Source organism: Galleria mellonella, unplaced genomic scaffold (assembly GCF_026898425.1).
Source record: "Galleria mellonella isolate WM207_F2 unplaced genomic scaffold, CSIRO_AGI_GalMel_v1 utg32, whole genome shotgun sequence".
Taxonomy (NCBI): domain Eukaryota; kingdom Metazoa; phylum Arthropoda; class Insecta; order Lepidoptera; family Pyralidae; genus Galleria; species Galleria mellonella.
The window spans coordinates 5,981,685-6,005,129 of record NW_026442075.1 but is presented as its reverse complement, the minus strand read 5'-3'; the positions used below and the strand labels follow the sequence as shown (position 1 = coordinate 6,005,129).

Sequence of the window (23,445 nt, the reverse complement as noted above, 5' to 3'; positions counted from 1 at the left end):
GTCCTTCTGATTTCCTTTTATGAGTATAATTTACCTTAATACTTTTTTCACAATAATTGCTAACTTAAAAATGGAATTTAATATTTGGGAAGTACTGCTAATTACTGAATCTGAATAATATTGTGTTTCACAAAAAATACTGAAATTTGATAAAATTAACTATTTTAAAAACTGCTGAAATTTGATAAAATTTTTATGGGACTAATCTGTAAATATATCCTTTCAGATAATAAAGAATTTTCCAAATCGGTTTATAATTGACGAAGTTTCAATGTAACAAACATAAAGAATCCAACCGATTTGAGAACCTCCTTCTTTTTAAAGTCGGTTGATAAACGAATGTCACTGTGGTAACAAATATATGAATCTTAAGAATTAATTTTTGCAAAAATTACATAATATTTTTTCAAAGATTATGTAATTCTGGCGACGGATTACGGATGTAAATTAGGATCTATACCAAAATCTGTTGTATGATTTATAAAAAATAAGTAGAGAAATAAACAGATACGGACACTACTTAGTTTTGTACTATTTAGAAATATACATAAAATCACAATTATTCACTTGGGCAATGTAGCGTGTGCACGCTCGCAACACCGACTAGATGCATTTTCATGTACCTAACGTTACTCGTAGCTGAGACTAATCGAATGATGTCTAATTTGCGGGCCCAGCACACATACTACATACAAAAAACATTATCTACTCTGACAGTCTATTAAAAATCGTATAAAAAAAATTGTGATTGATTTGATGCTGACTCGATGAAGTAATAGCTAGGATATATTTAATATTCTCCGTGGTATCCCTCTATAATGTATATGCGCGCTCGCCTGAGTTTGTAGGTCGCGAAACGGTTGCAGTGGATAATAAGTTATGACCGACAAATTCGTTGGAATAAACTTACGTATGGATAGTTCGAACTATGCCCTAAATATTTTCACTAAACAAACTAGGCTAATTTTATCATTCTAATTTGCAAATTGTATTTTATAATTAATTACTTATGTTTCTAGCAACAGTTGTGATTTACATAAAATCTTTGGCTTCATAGCACTTGAGTGATATTTAGATTAATAAATAGACAATGGTTGATTGAAGAAACGGGCTAGATATCATGAAAGCTATGGGAGCTAATATCTTAACTGTCTCAAGATTGATATAAATGCGCAAAATCACGCTAAATTAAGAAATGGAATCAGTTTAGAAAAAGGATCAGAAAGTTGACCTTGGCTATAGCCGTAACAAAAGCTACATCAAAGTTTAAGGCTCTTATTATTCATAGGCGTATTAAAGATTATTTTCCAATGTGGGCCTGGCCTCTTAAAAATGGCGCATACTCTCAGACATGTCTTTGTGCTGCTTTGTTCTGACCTTTGGGTGGACACACCCTGTGGAATAATCTCCGAAAGAGAAGTTAATAGTCTCTGGAACCTGTACGCAACGAGTTATGAAAACAGACGAAGTAAAATATATATAAACAAGGATAGCGAAGGCCTTTGGCTTTCGATTCTCTGCCTACGCCTGAAGTGATATCTCCTCGTTTCAGCTTTCAACGCCGTTCCTATTCTATTTTTTAACGTCTGTTATAAATTTCTGTACGTTTCAAGCAATTTTATTATTTTGTGCAGTGAAAAATAAAAATGAATGTTCACTTGGAATGCAGCGCGCGTTGAGACGGTTACTCAATAGCCGTTAGAAAGTGCAATTTCAGGCACGAAGCATTCGTATTGTATTGTAAAACTGTGGTAGAGGAGACCTCAAATAAATCTAGTAAAATCACGTGTGAATACTACTTTCTTAAACTATTTTATAGTAGTTATCATAAATCATATTTATTATGGCTTCAAAATCATTCATATTGCCATCACTGAAATTTCTACTCAAGTTCTTCTAATTTGTATTAAGTTTTTTTCAATACGCCAATTCGAATTTTAAATATTTTGTGTTAATCAAGGTGATTTACTAGCGTGAATACTAATTGGTATCTCTGACGTTTATACATTCTTTTTTTTTTTTGTAACAAGACTTTTAAGATCTCACTATGTCTATATATCAAGTGATTTAATATGTAAATGTGAGTTCGGATTGTTCGGAAAGTTCAAATGGTTATCATGTCAAAAGTTAATTCTCTAATTTCGATATGAGTAGATAAATACCGTACTGCTTGGTAATACTTAAATTTTAAATCTAGTAACATATTGAAATAACAATATTACAACAACATTATAATATTTTAACAAAATTACTCATGTGCGACTAAGGGAGTTTAATGCCAAAAGCCAAATTGCAGTGGCCAACCTGCCTGCTAAGCGTAGCTACTACTGGCAAAACCCCTCTTATGGGGGAGGCTATGTTCAGTAGTGGACAATTAACGGCTGATACAACTCTTGTGTAAAATTGTATTATTTTATATACATAATTAGTTATTAATCCTAATGCTTCTGCGTTTATAAAATTTATTATTATTATGTAAAAAGGTAAATTATACATGAATATATATTTATTTTAGAGAACTTTTTAAGCTGTTTTAAGCCGTGAAAACTTTACCATAATAACCCATTAATATTCCTCTCTTTATATTGGATCTTATTTCTTATCGTTTTATGCCATGAAAATGTTACCATAATAACCCAGTAATGTCAATCTCTTTGTAGTGAATGTCTCTGCGAATACTTAATAGGAGGACATTAATTTTCTTACACTGGTGTATTATGCTTTCTTCTTCTACTCCAGTCGCCTCTTACAAGAGCTTGAGGAAAAAATATGTAATGAAAATTGAGAATGACACTTTCAAATTAATCTCAGGTATTAATATATTGTGCAAAATATTTATCCTAATTATCTAACGTTTACTTCCAGGGTTCGTTCGAATGCGTCAGGGGTGGGGGCGCGCGGCGGCTGGAGTCGTGCGGGCCGTTGCCGCGCAGGATGCGAGTGCAAGCTAACGACGACTCATACGAGGCTACTAAAGACCGCATGGCGAGAACTGTCGCTGCGGAACAGAGCAAATGGTACATATATTTTATTACACGGCTTACAATGACAAACAGGCCGTTGGCCTACCTAACAAAGATTACCGTTGTCTGTAATCATGGACAGCACCATCGTAGAATTCTCTTTGACTAACACCCATGGTACCCCTCATATGTTATTATTATCGAAATCTAAATGTACCTTATCCCACCCCCCAAACCGCATAGCTTTACAGCGGAAACGCTAGTAAGACGGGTACCTACCAAGCACCCATACACTTTTATGTTATTATTTGTATTAGATATTTCTTAATGACGTACTAACATTTCGTAACCATGTCCTCATATTTCGAATTGAGACAAAAAATGCAGAATATTCAATTGTATCAAATTTATTGAAAACTGCGCAATTGTATTTTGTCAAATTTGCATTATTCAAATTTCAATTATCGAACATGTAGACATTATATAATCTAATATTTCTCTTGAAGTAGTTCAATTTATTTGAGAACGAATATTTTTTATGCACTTCTTTATACATTTTCTTCAAACATTACTTTATACAATAACTTTATCTTAATCTTTTTATCAATTAAGTTGTTATTTATAAGATTCAGAAATATTAAAAAGATAATATGTTCAGTGACTATAGCTTGTAATTGCATAAGAAAAACAAATCAATATTTTTTGACAATATTTTTATTCTGAATGCATTACATATTGTATTATTCTTTTAGACTGTTTCATAATATCTAATCGAGTCGATATCATTACAGCACCCGCGTCATAAAACCGAACCAGACGGATATTGGACGCCGCGTCAAAGTCCGCTCAGCGCATCCTGTATACCCAGGATCAGTAGCGGCTCATTTAGCTGAGCGTGCAGATAGAGCCGAGCGCTTAGAACGTTCAGAGCGGCCCGACAGGCCTGAGCGTATAGAGAGACCTGAGCGTATAGAGAGGCCTGAGCGCATAGACAGGCCCGAACGTATAGACAGGCCAGAGAGAGTGGAAAGGGTGGAGCGACCTGCTGTGGCGCCCCCGATGCCTCGCCAGCAACCCACAATGCCCTCGCTGCCGCAGCAGCAACATCAGCAACCGCACCCACACCAACACCAACAGCAGCGACCACCCCCCAATCCGGATCTCACTAAACGATCCATAAAGTTAGTATACAGTTTTTAAACAGTTTATGGTAAGGCTCAAAAATTGTGTTTACATCTCTAAAATGAAGTGTGTTCTTCATCTCTTTAGTAGTACTTGAACGCTATTATTTTGTAATTACAATTCTACTAAAACAAATAGTAGTAACCACTGAAGCGAATAATACTAATCACTTTAAATTCACCATTTACACGTCCCAATACGAGTGTTTGGTAATAAACTATGCATAACACTTTCCAATAGAAACCACCACACAACAATTATGTATGTTAGGCATTAGTAGAAAATAAAATATTGTAAAAAGATCCATGTAACCTTATGGTGCTCTAATTGATACAAAATTTTATTTATTTGCTTTGTTTATTACACATACTCTTATTAAGTTAATGATAACTTAAAACACACTTTGAAACAACATTTTTTGTTTAACTTGGTCTTTTATATAACATATGTAACTGCCTTAAAATGAGCATAAACTTTAATCTAAAGATAACATACTAATACAACACATTCACAAGGTGACATTTAACGGTAACTCGTGTTTTATTATATTAAATATACCGATTAGTTTTATGATGCTTTTGATTCTATAAGAGCATACAGAGACATCAGTCGAGAATACTTAAAAATTGTTAGGTACTTTAAAACTTCATATTGAATGTATTAAGTCAGGTTTAACTTTTGCCAAGTCACTAACGAATAAGTTTGCAAGAGAAGCAATAATCAAAAAAACAAAACCTGTTTTTTTTCGTGAGATGCGTACTTGATACTAATAATACTTAAGAGTTTCTTAAAATCTTAGTATTCCGGTTCATTGAATTGGTCATGAAATTAAAGAACAATAAAAAATATATTTAATGAAGTTACAGTTAGTTAGATTTGATAGTTACAGTGATAATGAATTCACTATAAACATGACTTATCCTTTGGATTAAATTTTAATGATAGGTTACCTTGTCACCTTTGGTTGGACACTGACATGACATGTTAAAGGAAACACCCTTGTATATTCCAAATACGATTAATTAAAGGTTAAAATTCACAAGGCTAAATATACTATGGTATAATAAACCTATTTTTTTTCTTATCACTATGCTTAACATAGTTTTATGGTATAATTTGCTCGATTAGATTTTTCAAATCCATTTCCGATACTGTGTTCTGCTTCTAATAAAAAAAGTTATTTTTTTTAGAAGAAAAAATAATTGAAACTTATAATACACCATTTAATTTCATCAATGTAACAATAATATCAGCTAAGCTTATCATACCTATTAAGTATATTTTATGAAATTTTAATTGTTATGACATTCTTCAAGTCATATCTTACAGTCTTAGGGGTCCCAATCATGTTACGTAAAACACTTATCTGTTACATTATTATATTAACGCGTAATTGGTAAACGAAACTATTATCAGGCTGTAAATATTATCTTCTGTTTAACATATCTCCAATTGCTCGCGTGTCGTTGCCGTATCCAAAAGTTGAGTGATAATGTCATATCGTTATCGGTTTAAAACCACAACGATAATATATTGTGGTAAAGGAAATGTGGTTGCAATATACATACAGTCAACTCGTTTTATACCTTCCCTAACAACTTTACATTGGCTCTTGCATATAATTGTGTCATAAAAGAGGATACTGACTCAATAACTCACCGTCATCGTCATCAACCTGCATCGTAAACCACTATGCCTTGAAATTTATAGACAAACAATTTAGGTACCTTTATAGATTAAGTATTCCCAATTGAATATATCTTTTACTTAAACAAGTTCGTTGATAAACAATTATTTGATTTTAACAGAAGAAAAATAAGGAGAAGGTTATCGATTGGACACGTATATACGAGAATATATATATACTTGGAATCGTTTGATGCGTTTGAGATCGTCATCTTTACTTCCATCACTCTTTTTAGTTTTCAATGTCCAGACATACGTAACTTTATGCAAAGTAATCCAGCTTTCATGTTGTTTTTAAAATTCAAAAGGTAACGTTACTCGGGCGTAATCTCTTTTAAGTTTTAAATAAAATTTTCAACATTTATACCGTGGTGGTTGTAAATACCAATAAATCTATCAACCTTGTTTTAAGTATATTACATATTCATATTTTTGTAGTATCCGCCAAATAAACTCAATGTATCGGATATGAAGTAAATTAACCTTTCTCACCACGATTTTATCGGGTAGGCATATTAATTTGTAAAATAATTATAAATAATACAAACACTTTGTAGACTTTAATAATGTCTAATTGTTCATTCACAATCCCACAAAGAATTCTCTATGATTGTGTATTGGTCCTAAACCTAACGATCTGTTTTAAACGTGTTTAACAGTCTGAAATATGTTTATTATATATATTTTTTTAAACGGAAATATGCCTTAGAAACTCAATGTTACATGATTTAACTAATATATGATGCAAAATGTTTGCTCTAATGCGATTATATAATTTTTTTATCACTTCACATAACTAGCGAAAGTTGTACAGAAATTTTTCTTGTTGTTCTATATTACTATATTTTGAGTAGCCTTATAGACTTGATCGAATGAAAAATGCTGTCAATTTAACTGGCAAAGTTGTCTAATTTTAGTATATTTTTATTATCTGTTTTTAATATCCATAACTAAAAAGAGACAGTAAAACGATCTCAAGTCAGTCAGTCATATATATACATTTTGTAATTTAACGTATTTTGTATAACACACAACACACTGTTATATTAAGTTACCTAAGCGATAAGAGTTTTTTAGAATATTAAGAAGGAGATCTATAATAATGTCAAAGAGATAATGTCAAATCACACTTTAGCCTCTTTCTTTTTAATTCACGTTTGGATCAATAATAAAATTATTAGATTACAAGTAAAGCTATTCTTCTGTAATCTACCTTAAATACCATCGTGTTTTAAATATTGACGCTATAGGACACGAACCTCCTACGATTGCTGAGAGTAGTAATTGTATTATTATTATATAAAAACTAAAATATTAATGAAACTAAACTATGGAAACAACTCAGCAACAGTATTTCCGAATAGATAAAACATTGAAGCCCTTGAAAAAAAAAGCATTATCCTTTCTTAAAGGCAAACAACACCTACAGTTTTTGTAATGTTATGGGCGGCGATAACCACTTACCATCATGAGTGCCGCATGCTAGTTTGCTCCCCATGTTATAAAATAAAAATCACATCTAATTTCTTCTAATCTCTTTTCAGGGAAAGACTTATACAATTACTAGCACTGAAACCCTTCAAGAAGCCCGAATTGTATGCAAGGCTTAATAGTGGTGAGTTATCTACCATATACTTAATGTGGTTAGTTAACAATGAAAGTGAACTTAGTTCATACTCGGTATGATATTACAGAGGGGATCAAGGAGAGGGAACGCAGTCTGGTGAACAAATTTCTGCCTCAGATAGCCACGCTGAAGGACAATTGTTATCATTTACGTAGACACATATGGAATGACGTCAACGAAGATTGGCCATTCTATTCAGAGGAGGAAAAGCGTACGCTGAAGAGGTAATTTACATGCATGCATTATTGTGTTATTGCTATATAGTATTTTTCCTGTACAACTGGTTTGGATTACGTTGTACATAGATTAATTATTATTACCGCTTGTGCTAGAAATTACATAGCTGTAATACCGTCAGTGCTGTTTGGTCTCGGCATAAAATGGGGCTACCCTTCTCCCGTGGGTGTCGTAAAAGGCGACTAAGGAAACTTAATGGTCAAAGGATGGGCAGCGCCCCTTTTAATATATCGCCAAAGCATAGTGTTTGCCAAGCTTGCCAATCAGTTGTCAACCCACTTGCCAAGCATGATACTGGCATAATCCCCCAAGGGGAAGGCCTATGTTCACCAGTGGACAATTAACGATTGGTATGATGAAGATTGCCCTTTAAACCGAAAAGTAATAATATAATAGCACACACATTACAGTCTTAGAATTAAACAGATAAGAAAGCGATATATACGTGGATCACACGTAACGATCACCAGTACAATATGTAATATTAGCCCTCATTTTCACCTTTTTGTGTAAATAACTGTCACTGATGATGATGAATTATCATTATATGATTAAATAAAAATTTAATTTGGACGACAACATTGTCTTATACATGTTTATACCATTGTACTTATTGTTAATTTTAAACTTTTATGTTGTTTACAAATATTTGACTTGTACTTATATTTCGTTGGAAACGCAGTATTGTGCAGGTGACCACTGGTGCGTCGTTTAAACGAAATAAAAATAAAAATGTACAGGCGGAAACCTCAAAATTTAACACCGCCGCTGAGCAGCGACTCGGCGCACTCGCTGTCGCCACGCGCGTCGCCCGGCGGCGGCAAGCGGCCGAGCACGGGCGCCGCCGACGAGTTGCCGGCCAAAAAGCAGCGCATTTCGCACTACCGCCGCCAGTCGCCGCCCTCCTCGGGCTACGCCACCACCTCGTCGGGCGAGCGGCACGCGTCCGACAACGAGGATGACAGAACCACGGGTAAGCCTCCGCCGCTATTTACACCACCACTGAACACTGCCACTTTGAAGAGATCGATGCCGTCATGTGATCGTAGTACGTTGTTTCATTACAGTCTATGATCTGGGAGGTTAAAAAGCCCACACATTACATGAATTAAAATAGGAATTGCATTTTATAACTCATATGTATGTTATGTGATTAAAATTTAAATGCCGTTAATATTATGCCGTCAGCGCAAGAAGCCTCTTAAACTCGGCAGGTTATGCAAAACACCCTGATCAGTCAAGTACGACATAGTAAGAGACGAAGGAATTCTTTTCATACTCGTATATGTATTGTATGTCTATCGTTTATGTATTATACATGAAACTAAAAATTTATTCACTAAATATCCTACGACTAGAATAAACCTGTATGTTATGTACGTTCTCTATATATTAGTTTGTAAATATATAAAACGTTTTATTTGCAGTGAAAAAGGATAATGGCTACACCCTCAACTTTACCACTGTTAAGGAAATCTGCGCCAGTCCCGTTAAAACGAATGGCTTTAGAAATAGTCCCCCTGTAGAGCAAACTAGTAATATCACAGGTTTGTAATTTTATTATATTACTTTAATTATGCATTTTGTTCAACTTCTTTTTTAAGAAGAAAACAGTATTTTCATTTGTGAAATTTCAAATGGTTGTTAATCAATTTTGAAAGTTTGGCTTGAGGCATAGATTAGAGACAAATTTTTAACTTATAAAATTATAGAATCCTCTATGTATAGACCAAAGTGAAAGGCATGACTTGAATAGTAGGTCATTAAATGAAACTGATCAAGCGCCTAATACTAAATCTATACACCTAATATTATCATAAATTATATGTCGTTGGCATAGTTCAAATTTTAACTGTTTTTTTTTTTCAAACTTTTAGTGCCATTGTTGAATTTTTGATAAACTTCGATTTACTATTACATATTTATTTTATTCGTCGGTAATATCAAATACATTTTGTAAAATGTCTCAAGTTTCTAGTTTACAATTCGTAATTAATAATATATTAAATAAACCGTTGCTATAGAAAATATTTTTCCTTTACAGTAAAAGACATCACTAATACGGAACCCTTAGAAAATACAGAATTGCCGTCCGTACCCGACGACAAATTGACTGAATCGGCTGACATTGAAAGGTAAGAAGAATGTCAAACAAATACAATTCTTATTTGCATAGTGTCACTGCCAACGACTGCATAAGTTGGCCCTTTCACAATCGACCTTCGAGTTAATGATCATCGTTAAATAAACATAGGAAGCAATTTATATTGATCTCTGGAAGACATTTTAATTGGAGTAGGTATCGCAGTGGTAGTTTGATTATTGATATGCTTATTAAAAATTTATTCGAGAGAACAATTAACACAAAAAAAGATAAGTGAAACGCAAAGTATATTACACAAATTCGAAAGAATATTTATTTTGACATCGTTTTATATTGATAAATCACTGTTCTTCCATATCGGTACGTGCATATAAAACCTTTTTAATAATATAACAAATTGAAATGACTACAGCGTTTTTCCAAAGTTGGTTCATTTACTTATGGCTTTGATTTCATAGGCAATACCCGCCTATAACAAGTTCGAGCACGCGGCGCGCGTACAAGGACGAGTTCGCGGCCCTCTACAAGGAGTATCGAGCACTGTACGAGCGCGTTGCACAGGTGGCCGCGCTGTTCACCCAGCTCGAGCAGCAGCTAGACAGCTTCCCCAGGCACTCGCCTGACCACCAGGTACTGTATTGTGCATACCTAGCCACTACTTGTTCATACACCACGGCTTGGCTATCCTGTAAATGTATTCATTACCAAAAGTATTAATAATTTTAAGTAAAATTTATTTTCATTTTTCATTATCTTATTATTTATTGTGTACATATTATCTCATTTATTTGAAGTGATAATTTCAGAAACTTAGCTCAAAGTCCAATTCAGCTAGATCATTAATCGACGATTCCGTTTGTGATAGGAATATCAACATGTAATGATTAAATTAAAAAATCACTATATTGAGATCACAGACAGCATGTCTTGAATATCATACACTTTACTCGCCGTAATTTTTGTTACATTTTTAAGAGTAAATAAGCCAGTCTATGTAGCCCAAGGATTTCCGATGTAATCCTTAATATTCATGATAATTTCCTTAATCGAAGTTTGGTTATACACGACGCCTATTTGCCACTGTAATAGAATAAAAAAGTACCTATAAAACATCCAAAATGAGGCCTGATATCTCGAAATCTTCTTGAATGACTAAAATTAATGGTACCATTTTCATCATTGTATTTGGTGATGAGAATAGTGCTTATTTTAGCGTTAATCATGTCTCTATTATTCGTTATGTTACGTCTCGAACAGATGCGAGATTGGATACTCCCGTCCACCCTAAGGTTGCCGGAAAATATTGCTATTGAGCGATAAGGCCGTCCAATGTTGGATGTTTACCTTTTTTTTGTAATGCTGTTTTTTCTTAACGATATTACGGTTTCTTTCCTTTAAGTGAAAACATAGATATTATTTTTAATATATATATATATATATATTATATTTTTTTTTTTTATTATTAAGACGCTAACAAAATTTAATTTTCAAACAGAGCATAGAGCTACGTATCCAAGAAGAGTACCGTCGAGTAAGCAAAGATACGGAGTATCAGCTCGAACGGCGGCGCGTAAACTTCCTTCACCGCAAGCTCACGCACATAAAGCGGATGGTTGTTCAGTATGACAATCTGGTGAGTTTGTCACACGACCATCTGAATAAGGTACCCTCTCTTCTTTAGAATACATAGTTAGATGACTTTAGTAGTGCTAATTGTATTTTTATCGTAAAGTCACCAGAGGAAGACTTTGTACAAAAGTCGATTGCTTGGGTACCGCTGTCCCATTCTTGTTTCTACCGTGAAGCAGTTGTGTTTGCATGGCTGTGTTTCGGTTTGAAGGGTGGGATATGGCGTGAATTTACTGGGTACAGAGGAATAACACTTGAGTCCTTGGGAATGGCAACGCATTGGCGGTATCATGGGCGAAACAGTATACTCTGTTATATCCTTGGTACTGTTCATGTCTATAGGCGACGGTTACCACTTTCCATCAGGTGGGCCGTCAGCTTGTTTGCCATTCTATGTAGTATAAAAAAAAAGTAATTGTCCTTGCTTAGCTGTGATTCATTTTGAAGGGTGAGATATGGCAGTACAATTATAGGGTACGGAGGTATCACACTATAGTCCTTAGGAATGGCAACGCATAAGTAACATGGCATTCATCATAGTGTATTTTGTAATGTTTATTATGCTGTACATACATATAGGCGACTGTTACCACTTACCATTAGGTGCACCGTCAGCCTGGTTGCCATTCAATAGTAGTATAAAAGAAGCACCCTCAGGATGTTATAAACAGATTTTTGAAATAATCCTCATGATAGATTTGCTTTAGTAGAATTGCAAAGACTGATAAGCGATACTGTAATATTTTTTTTTTTTTTTTTATTAATCTTATAAAACTACAAAAAGTACAAAATTTAATATCATACTTTGTTATTTAAAAATATTTACACTTTGAGCTGAGTAATTTTCTACAGTAAAAAAACGATATTCGTCTTTTATGACCGATTGATTAGCTTATTTGTAAATATTACATTAAATCCAACGCAATTTACAACGTTGTAGGAGAAAGCTAATAATATTGTTGTAAGAATAGACTCATGCCCAATAGTAGGAAGCTTAGTGGGTTTTTATGAATGGACTACTTCTGTATTACTTCTACTATTGCACAATATAGTCGACAAATAATAATGAAAACCCGAATGGATAAATAAACATTTATAAACATCAAAATTAGTAAATATTGTTTACGTATTGCTAATAAGTTAATTGATAACACAATATCAAGATCACGTCACTATCATTAAACTGGCATCAATGATAAGACGTTAAATCGTCATGGAATTGTCACAAAAATAAATATTTTATTTATTATTACTTTTTTGGTCGAAAGGCAAATTAAAGCAGTAAATGTATTTTTGTGTTATATGTTATAACTTTGTTTCAACACGTAGCCAAATCTTTAAAGGAATATAGGTTTTTGCATTTAAATATAATGTATAAAATAATGTCATTAAATTTGTCTGAACAGTAAAAATGTTACATGTGACTGTACGACAACTGTCTAAAACAAATACAACTGTCATAAATTATCATAAAACTGAAATTCTAATTCCAATTTTAATATCATTTTTTTACTATTCTTTTTTACGTATTTTTGATTAACAATTCTCTATGTAGATAATAGCATTGATCGAATATACTACAAGCTGCTTACCACAACTGGGTAAATAAGTTTGTAACCTATATATTCACTTTATTGCTTTTTTTGTATTTTATGCAAATACCGCCTGCAAGTATATTATATTAGCAATGCCCGCTACTTTATCCGAGTGATAGTAGGAAGCCTACATCGTACTCTATACCAGATGTTATTTATAAACCAAATTTTAAGAGGTAACTTCTGTAAATTATAATAAATATAGTAAAGATTTTACAATAATAAAACCGGTTTTCTCATAACTATCTAAGGAAATCTTGGCCTAAGGCTATCTTGCTGTGTGTGTGGAGGTCATAATGTCATTTTTTACAATTTCAAGTCTGTACAAACACATTTAAAGGATTATGGCGATATACCAGTAAGTTAAAAACATCAACAGAACCGATAAAATATCAAACCTCGTAATCTCAGTAACTTACCTCGTGTCTCGCAAACTTCAATATGAACGCTGCTACCTCACTCATACTGAAAGAAATATTATACATGTGGTATTAAAATAAGAATATAAAATTACCAATGAATGTCGTAAAGCAATTTAAGAGAACAAAGTACATTAAAACTCTGCTCTCTCTAAATAAACCCCCTATTCTTTTACCAAACCAACTTTATCGAATCCAGCAGTAGTTTGTAAAAAATATAAAATTACTTCCAACTTATTTTGTCAATAATAAATTATGTTATTATTTTGTCTATAATTATACCAAAAGTATGATGTTTGGTGTTTCATCTGTTTCAATACCTACACTACTTTATTTTGTTGAATATATTTATTTTAAATGTATGTTTATATCAATAAATGAGCGGTAGTAAAAAAGAAGTTTACAAAAAAATCCTATTCAAATCTATAGGCGACGGTGATCCACTCATCATCAGATGGGCTTACTTATTTAGCTATTCCAATACAAATAAAGAAAAGCCTTTTATATAAAATACACCAATAAGAAACGAGTTATTATGCTTTAAATTGACTTTCATTTTTATCTTTCTCAGCGCAACCTAAAACCGGAACGAGTTCCAACGGCGAGCACGACACAAGCGTACTGACACTCGAGTAATTCGCCGCCCGCCCGCTGCCTATAGTCTTTGCACTAACTGCAACAACCATCCACACTCAACTGGACATACTACAATAGATGTACACCGGAAATAATCCGTCGTCCCGAAATGACCCATCCGTTTCACAAGTAATCTCCGCCGCTACGATACGGTTCGGTTGTATTCGGAATGACAAAGATTACCCGAAGTACATCGGTTAGGTTTGACTGTACAAAACTCGTGCAAACAAACCGCATCGAAACGTACGTTGTCTATTTCCTGTTAGTTTCGTACTGCCTTCTTATATGCCTTTCTATCAAAGATTTATATTTATCATAGTGAATTATATGAGGCTGTGTAAACAGTAATTTCATTAAAAACTTTTTTGATGCAGTTTTTTTGCTATTGAGTATGTAACAATGTCTCCCGTAAAGTGACAGACATATTCAAAATGTAATTGTAGGCCTTGCACTGTTTTGTCTCAATTGTTCTGTAAAGGCCACAATGACTTGTATGTATCTATTATTGTTTAATTTTACTTCGAATGTTACATGTACCAATTATATATTTGTGTCATGAAAGGATGCTTTAATTCTTATGAAAACAACATTTTATAAATTATATTACTGTTGCATTATACAACAGACCATGGTCTAGATAGTTGAATGTTCTAGATTATCTGTATCATAATTAAGGGCAATAATAAAAATATTAAGGTAAGCAACCATTCGTTATGGTAATCTATAGAGGAGACTTATGATCAATATATTGTTTTAAATGACGATGATGAAACTATCATGACCATAATATGTAAATACAGTTGTAAATACTTTTTGAATAAAATAAAAGAATAATGCGTGTACTGTAAATGAGTATAAATATCAATTACATTATTTTTGAATCGCAATTCTACATATTAATTCTGAACTCTACACTGATTCATCAAAAATATTTTAATTTATTAAATGATTGTTTAACTTACGCGTAATTAGTTCGATCGCCACAGTCAGGCTCGAGCTTGTGTCACTACCGCTCGTGATTATGGATCTCGAATTGTTCCCGAAAGTACTCGAGCTTTCTCGATCTAATTACACGTAAGTTAAACCGTTAGTTATTATATTAAAATATAATGTACGCTTACGAAACTTTTAACAATAAAATTGTCCAAAATAATTAAAGTCTTGGTGTCCACAAATAAAGACTTCAAATCATAAAAAAAAATATAATTACAGTGAACACTCTATATAATCTCTATAAGCAACATTCTTTATATTTTATTTATTCTACTCAGCTTAGTAAAAGAAATAAGTTAAAATATTTTCCGGACGGAATTTTTATATTCCTTTTTTCCCTATACGCAACTTTTCCCAATAAGAATTGTTTTATTGAAAGTTGCTTATATAGAGCCTTCATTGTATTAAAAATTAACTAAACTTTTTAATTTATTGAAAATTCTTGAACAAGTCCTGTAATATTAGTACAATAAAGTGTTAAATAAATAAAAAAAATTAACAGGATTAATAGTACATCATTTTATATGATTGTTTGCCTTAATTTTTTTTTGTAATCGAACCCAAAAATAGATGCATTCTTTCATGCACACATTATATTATTGTCAACTTTTTAAGAAAATATCAACATACAGATAAGAGTATATTTTATAACTTATGATTATTATTTTGATAAATCACAAAATATATACAAAATAAGATTATATGTAGTATTTATAATTTGGAAGTAGAAGTTGATTAAGATTTTATTTGTGGATGTTTGAGTTAATTCTAGAGACTTATTTCTTTTCGTCGTCTTAATAAAAATTTAGTTGAAGTTGCCAGAATGTCTACATGAACACCATAAAATTCGATACGAAGTTTCAGAATCGAAAGAAATTAATTAGTCACCAAAATATACTTTCAAAGGGGCATTCTATATCTTAGTGCTAATATGTCTAGTTTTAGATACTAAATTCGAATTAGAAACATCGGAGATACGTTTTATACTGAACCCCCAGTTAGTTTACACAAATAAAGTATACAGCTAGTTAACACGGACATCCATGAATAAATAGCCTGTTAATGAACTTGAAAACTATCTTATATATAAATTACGACCAATGTTGCCGCACAGGCGGTCTGCCAATTTGGCAAAATAAACATTGAGGAGGCTGACTGAACATGGTTGAGGCGATTCATTCTCTGTTATTGTAGTTACTTGGCGTATTATTTAACAAATAAGTTTTATGCTCTTCCATTATTTATATTGATATTGCCTTGACCAAAATTATTGACAAAGTCTCTTAGAGAGAAAATCTACGCCTAATCCCGGACATGAGGGCCCATACTGAAACAAATATTAATATTTTTCATAGTAACTATGTAGTGTATATTATGTATATTACTCGCTTTCCGACCAATTTGATTTTTCTGCGTATAAGTATACTTAATATTTTATAATTTTAAATTATAAAAAGAATCTTTATATTGTAAACTTATATCCGAATTTACATGAAAAAAAAAAAAACAAGCCAGGTTATTGCTATGTATTTTTTAAATAGTCGCAAAAAACAGTTTGTGACAATTGCAAATACGGCGTCACTCTATAGAATATAATGAAATTTATCCTCCCTAAATATGACTTAATAGTCCGATTAATTTTATAATGTAAATAATATGTATGTAAATCTGTTTATAATTAAATTATCAATATATAATAGTCCAATATTAGATTCATATTTGTTCGTCCACATTTTATTCCATTTGAAAGTATTGCCGTCTGAAGTTAATGTTATCCAAAAAATTGCTTATACTGAACGCGAAATTATTTTTACTATTTCTCTTTTAACAAGGCCAAACTGTATATTAAAGATAGTCAAAATATTAATCAAATCAATTTTGAATGTCAACAATTTTTTTGAGCAGCACTATTTTGGCCTTTGATGTACATTTATAGCGCCCTTATATCTAATGTTTAATCAGATATCGTCCCTTTAGCTTCTAAACAGTCCATCCATATTTTAAATGTTGGACGTACTTACATTATATTTTGTTTATCTTGCCGAACTTGCATGTTTGTATATAGTAGCATCTTAAAAAAAAAGATTTTATCATGTTCTTTGTTAAATTTTTTATGGGTAGTGTAATATTTTCAATTTTCTTTTAAAGTTATTTAATTATTTATTCCGTATATTGGCTATGTCGTGTAATTGCCGTGAAAAGATCTTGTAAATATCGTAACGGCTTTAACAAGTAACTCATCAATGTCACAAAAGAAACTATAAAGTGATTGACGGTAAACGTTGTTAGTTTAAGAATGTACGCGGTATAACACGATTGAGCTGATACGAGAAAAATGAGCATAGAGTTTGCGAAAAAATAATTTTTAATAGCCAAATAAAACGTCTTGAAAGTTAGCAACAACCGGCCAGTGTAAAACATCCACTAGGAGTAAGAAATTATTCTGGTCCTCTTCGGAAAAACCCTCCAGAACACAATAAAGTTTAGTAATTTTAGTCTGCATTAGGGCCAGTTGACGTTCTTATGAAATATTTCGGTTTGAACTGATTCAATCGGTCCAAACTAGAAGTTACTCTAATTCGAATAAAACTTAGTAGTTCATACCTTTATTATGTCCAGGGAACACTAACACAGTTCCCACCCAGTCCCTGGCCCAAGTGTGTAAAACCGTCTTACATAATTTGTCCTATAATTAACGTCCATGTATTTGAAAATGGTTTTAGCATTAAGTAATTCTGATTTTTATCATGAATGCCGAAGTCATTTTGTCCAATATTTCCAATGCAGAATATGATCAAGATCGTCCTTAATCACTATAAATGTCATTTTTAAAATTTTGTTCACCTAATGTATAATATTACTTTGTTATTATTAAATACGTATAATGAAATGTATAATAGTAATATGTAAACATTTTACATAGGTTTACAAAACCTTGTTGAATACTGTTATTTCAGTTAATTTTTGTCAATTAATGTGTCAAATACCGTTAATTTTATTTCTCATTAGAAATCGTCAATTGTTTTATGTATATTATATACAAAAATCGTAGAAACATTCATTAAAGATGTCAAGTTATTTGGTCAATTCACAATTAAGTGTCATTTTGTTGCTCATAGAAAGTTTTTGTGGTTTTTTAATAGCTTTTTACTCATTAAAATGCTCAATACTGTGGTCATGATATTAGAATTAAATTTCGCTTTGCATTATAATTTATTTCTTTATTTATTCATCCAATATACAAAATATTTACATTTGGTTTACAACGGGTTGTTGTCAAAATTATGTATACGGTGCAACTGTGATCAACCGTTGTGAACATAATTCTAACACATGCGTGGTTTGCTATACATGTATTACGGAGTTAGGAATCACATTGTTTTGTATTCGTATATAATTTCTTTTTGACAAATTGCTTGCCCCTACACGCACACTATAAATTTACAATTATGATTAAAATTTAAACTGATTTGATACGAACTCATAGTTAATGTTATTGTTACCAGTAGTTTAAGCACTATCGATTGTTTTAATGTAATATTGAGTAACGTTTGCAAGTTACTGATTATATTGTTTGTCATGGAGATTTCTTATGTTAGTTTTGGGGAAGTTGTTAATAATTGAAGTGGCATATTATGAATGATGCATTCCATTCGTCTGAACCGTTGATTTAGCACTGTTCATCGTCGCACCCGTTACGTGAGTAGGGTAAAAGTAAATTATATTTTTACAGGCATTGAATATCAAGTAGGGGAAGATCTAAAATCTGTTCGGTTTTTTATATGAGACAACCATCTTTATGCTCATGTTGTCTCAAGTTTTATTAGACGGCACATTGTTTAGACACGTATTTACAATTTCCTGACCACTAAAATATATGTAACTAATATATATTATTATATGAAATGATAAGATATCCCTATCTAATGTAATTAATTCAACATTTATATAGTATAATATACTGTCACAAAGGGAGTAAAATGTTACTCGTTTGTTACCGAATAAGTTATTAGGATGTTTGGACATAAATATTTGTATTTTGTCATGTTTATACAAAGGAAAAAATATCTCAATGAAATATCATAGTCCACTTTGTACAGCATAGACTATATTTAGAATCTAGTGACGTCATCTTCTCTTAAATCCTAGTTAGTGATATAATAGAAGTACTAATTTCCAAATATGTATCATTCTTTGCGGCATGACAAACTGGCCACACTTGTTGTTTTTATATGTTATGTTTGCCAAGTTTTTAATTAAGTGAATATCAGTCAGGTTGTGTTGACCCCGTATTTTAATCTAAACAATGAATTTGGCCTATTTTATTTGATTTAAATATGTATGTATGTTATTCGAGTGGCATTTTGTCATGCCCAAACCTAACACGTTATATTACTTAATATAGCTGATATTATAGCGGCTTAAGGCGGGCGTACATGATTTTTACCTTATTTTAATTTTTAGATGTAGATCTTTGAGTTTGTATGCTGATCAAATGTTATTGTAAATTTGCTGTACAGTAATCGGTGGTCTGCCGCCCCCGCGCGTCTGGGCTCGACATCGTTCTACCAAGACTGTCGATTGACCGAACAATTGAATATTATGTATTATGTCAATGTAAATAGAGTACGAATTAGAAATTTAGACACGTTAAGAGATATAATCGTAGCGTTTATTTTTATTTGTTTACTATTATGCGAAAAGGGGGGAAATAAATTAAAAGGGATTGTTTTGTGTCGGTGCGAGCCGATAGCGCGGCGGCGGCTTCTGCGTTTCGACGCGATGTAACAATGCTGCGATATTCCACGTGCCCCTCGAAATATCAGTGCATTATAAATATGAGTCAAGATGTATAGACAATGCGGTAGTGTTAATGTGTATAGATGCGTTATATAAGCTCGAGTCGGGCGGACGAGAGACCGAAACTTACCAGCCGGTTCGAGCGAACGACGACTAGCTATGAATCCTGACATCGGCTCACGTTAATTAGCTTTTAAATATTTCATCAAAACATAAAATAAACAAAAAAAAATGGATATAAATTTCTCGACCAAGTACTGGTTGTTTTTAAATTATTAAAATGTAAAAAAAAATTAGAGTATAAACAAAGTATAGGTACAATTTATGAATTATACTTTTCTTTTCGGCGTTTCCTGTGACAGTGGAAGAGACTTAGCCTTTATGCTCGAGAAGTTCATAATTTGAACAAAAGATAACATACTATTTGGTATGAATAGCCTTACAGTCAAATGTTACTTATTTATAATTTCATTTGCTCATGTCCTCTTCCATTGCTTTTTATTTTTGTTTGTCGACTATGTGTATAGTATGATTTTGTTAAGGCAGGGTAATGCAGACATGAGAAGAGGTACTTTTTTTAATTTGAATGATTTGTTTGAATGTTTAAATTGAGTTGATTTTATCCATTCAATGGAATTGTATTGTTAAAAGGGAGCCAGAGTTTGTTGTTTTTTATTAAGTAAAAAATTAATTTCGATTGTAAATGAGGCAGCAGAGTAGTTAATGATTAACTATCAAGTTACCACAGAATCCATAGTCAGAGGTGAGCTCTCTTTGGCGTTGCCCTTTCAGTGCAAGCTTTGATAGGTGGCAAACACAAGCCGTCTGCCGTACGTGAAAGTTGTAAGAATAGTCAGTATTACATCATGCAATAAATATGAGCTAAAGAGAGGTTGTGAAGAGTATCGTTATAAAAGGTACCTATTCAAATTTGGACAAACAGACTAACTTAATCATAAACAATAGATAGTGTTGCTGCAATGTGCATTTATGCCATCTTCATTTAAATTTGAATTATGGGATCAGTGCCAAACTTTCACCTTATGTTTTAGCTCAAAATTATGCAATTGTTAGCATGCTTGAAGAATCAGCTAAGTAATTGTTTAGTTAGTCTGCCATTTTGTGAATATTTGTTTCGATAGTAATATGTAAATCTTTTATAATATATTTGTTTACAATAAATGACAACATTATAAATAAATGAAAATGTATTTTCCATTTAAACTGATGAAAAAAATATAAAAAGAATAATATGCAATGATATTTGTAGTTTCATTTATTTACCTTAAAAGTAAATTTATTTCCTTCAAACTAAATTTGTATAAAATTGGTATCACTCCTATTTGGCAATGCCAGTGCCACCATCACACCTTCATGGATCTAGATTTTTATTATACAATCGAATGGGCATCGGGTGTTATTTAACGAGTTTACTAGTATGTCTCTCAAAACTACCATTTTAAATTACTTATTAGTAGTGAACTATAAAATGATAATATTTATTATAAACTGTTTATTACCATAAACTAGATTTTCAAAAATATGCTCACGTAGTGTTAATGATTGAAGAGCATATTTGACTTGCCTAGTAAACTCCTTTATAAAAGTACTAGTTTTTACGCACGACTTCGTCCGTGTGACCGGAATAATAAGCCTTATCCATGTATAGTAGGGGTGGGAAAGGGATTGTTAGCAATGGCCCCAGTTCGACAGCCCCATTTCTAGCAATATGCCTTATTAGGTCGAACTCCACGTGGTTTCCCCTGGAAACCATCGTGAACAATTCTTGTTGAAATCGTCACGATGGGCTAACTGACCTACTTCATCTATTGTATATATCTTCACCTATCATCCTTCACCGATGCCCGCCGGTGTATACCGATAGCGCGGGTGGGGGTTACCATTCCGTTATCATCCATTATAAAAAAAATCCCTGTATAGGATGTAATATATATCAAATATCATTTTACACATTTTTTAAAGCGCTACAAGCTAATAATGGATTAAAAAAAAAGGATTATTAGAGAATTTGGAAATCACCTTAGATTTAGTACGTAATTACATTTATACTGTCTTGAAATCACAATTCACGGACCACTTGAGGTGGATTTTTTTTTCAATAAAAATTGAATTATTTTAATTATTGTTTGTCTTTTGTGCTATTGTTTTATATAAATATAATATTAATGTAGATATGTACATATTCGTTCTTGAGTGGCGATCCCATACGGCAATGTCAAACGACCCTGGATGGAGTGACGACCTCAAATGCATTTCATGGAGTCAATGGATGCAGGTGACTCAGGACTGTTCCTTATGGCAGTCTATGGGGAGCGGGGGCTGGGGGGGGGGGGGGGGTTGTTACTAATGGGATTTAAAGACTTCATTAATATACCCTATCAGATTGACCCAGATATGACCTACCTACTCGCGGTTTCTCCTGGAAATCCATAATTAATTCTTTTGAAATTCATCACCATGAGCTAATTGACTTGTTTTCATCCTCACGTATCATCTATTGTGCTCCGCTAGTGTATACCGATAGCATAAGCATGGCTACACTTCATTTTCACTCATTAAAAAAAATCTATGTCCAGCGGTAGATGGATAATAGAGCTAAAATGATGATGATGATGATGATGCAGGCTTTTATTAAGGATACAGGATTAACCGATTATTTGTTTATTATAGGTTTGTTTGTGTCAGGAGATATTTAATTTTTTTTATTATTTATTAAATAATTAAACACAACTATGTCAAAATACGTCATTGCCTAAGTAAATAGAAGAACATTAATAGAAATAAACGAGCTAACAATAAGTTAACCTGTTTTTAAGACTCGATGTTCTATCGATATAATCTAGGGAACCACTATATAGTTAAAAAAACATTTAAGATTTTCTAGATTTTTTCCTAATAACCTCTTTTACGGTATCTTTAATCTATGGCCACTCATGTAGCTACCGCTACATTTTATTCTTATTCTACGCTATTATTAAATACCACAATTTGCTTAATATTTGTGTATATAAATTGGTTCATTATAGCATGAAAAATAAAATTAAGTTCACATCGATAGATTTTTTTTATTGTTTCAAGGTATTGACGACAATCAGCAATAATTATCTTCCTACCTTCTTAGGACAATCAGCAATATTATTTAAAAAAACAATGTCTATAATTGAAGAAATAGTGTTTAAAATCTATGTACAAGATGTACAATAACATTCTACTGGTTACTGAGCTGTCAGTGTCAAGTGTCAGTCAATTACACTTCAAGTAGTGGTGTACCGAGTTAGCTGTTAAGATAATCGAGAATTTAAGTACATCTTCATTTATTTACTCATAAATAAATAATTATAACACTAAAACAGCAAAAGCCAATCAATGTTATAAATCTAATGTGCTAACACATGCAAAATTATAATAAATGTATTTAACCCAACTCTAGATATTTCTGAGCCGCTTCTAATATCTTTGGCAGGAAACTATTAAATATATCAATGATGTTTATAATATTATTTAATAAACGTACTGTGTAAGTTAAGGAAGTGTGCTGTGTAGGTTAGTTCTT

The 23,445-nt window shown here is 32.3% G+C and overlaps 1 protein-coding gene and 1 long non-coding RNA gene across 5 annotated transcripts in view; one reads left to right on the top strand and one right to left on the bottom strand.

Annotated features, from left to right (window-relative positions):
- Positions 1-21,132, top strand: part of LOC113510718 (RNA polymerase II elongation factor Ell) — a 64,656-nt gene extending 43,524 nt beyond the window's left edge. The window contains exons 4-14 of one of the 3 annotated variants that reach the window (XM_052896344.1): positions 2,866-3,017; positions 3,755-4,144; positions 7,376-7,446; positions 7,526-7,682; positions 8,436-8,668; positions 9,123-9,242; positions 9,740-9,830; positions 10,258-10,429; positions 11,295-11,462; positions 13,343-13,381; positions 14,014-21,132. In XM_052896344.1, the coding sequence (XP_052752304.1) occupies positions 2,866-3,017; positions 3,755-4,144; positions 7,376-7,446; positions 7,526-7,682; positions 8,436-8,668; positions 9,123-9,242; positions 9,740-9,830; positions 10,258-10,429; positions 11,295-11,462; positions 13,343-13,381; positions 14,014-14,067 (1,647 nt within the window). In that variant the 3' untranslated portion in view covers positions 14,068-21,132. The remainder of the gene's footprint in view (positions 1-2,865; positions 3,018-3,754; positions 4,145-7,375; positions 7,447-7,525; positions 7,683-8,435; positions 8,669-9,122; positions 9,243-9,739; positions 9,831-10,257; positions 10,430-11,294; positions 11,463-13,342; positions 13,382-14,013) is intronic. The other 2 variants (XM_026894227.3, XM_026894226.3) reach the window with 2 other exon arrangements.
- LOC128200970 (uncharacterized) lies at positions 10,086-23,092 on the bottom strand. Of its 2 annotated transcripts, XR_008252995.1 has the most exons (3): positions 23,006-23,092; positions 13,443-13,488; positions 10,086-10,485 (listed from the first exon to the last, which is right to left on the bottom strand). It is a non-coding gene; the product is annotated as an uncharacterized LOC128200970 (long non-coding RNA). The 2 variants fall into 2 exon arrangements; XR_008252994.1 differs by lacking the exons at positions 13,443-13,488; positions 23,006-23,092 and adding an exon at positions 12,026-12,523.
- Positions 23,093-23,445: the final 353 nt, after the last annotated feature.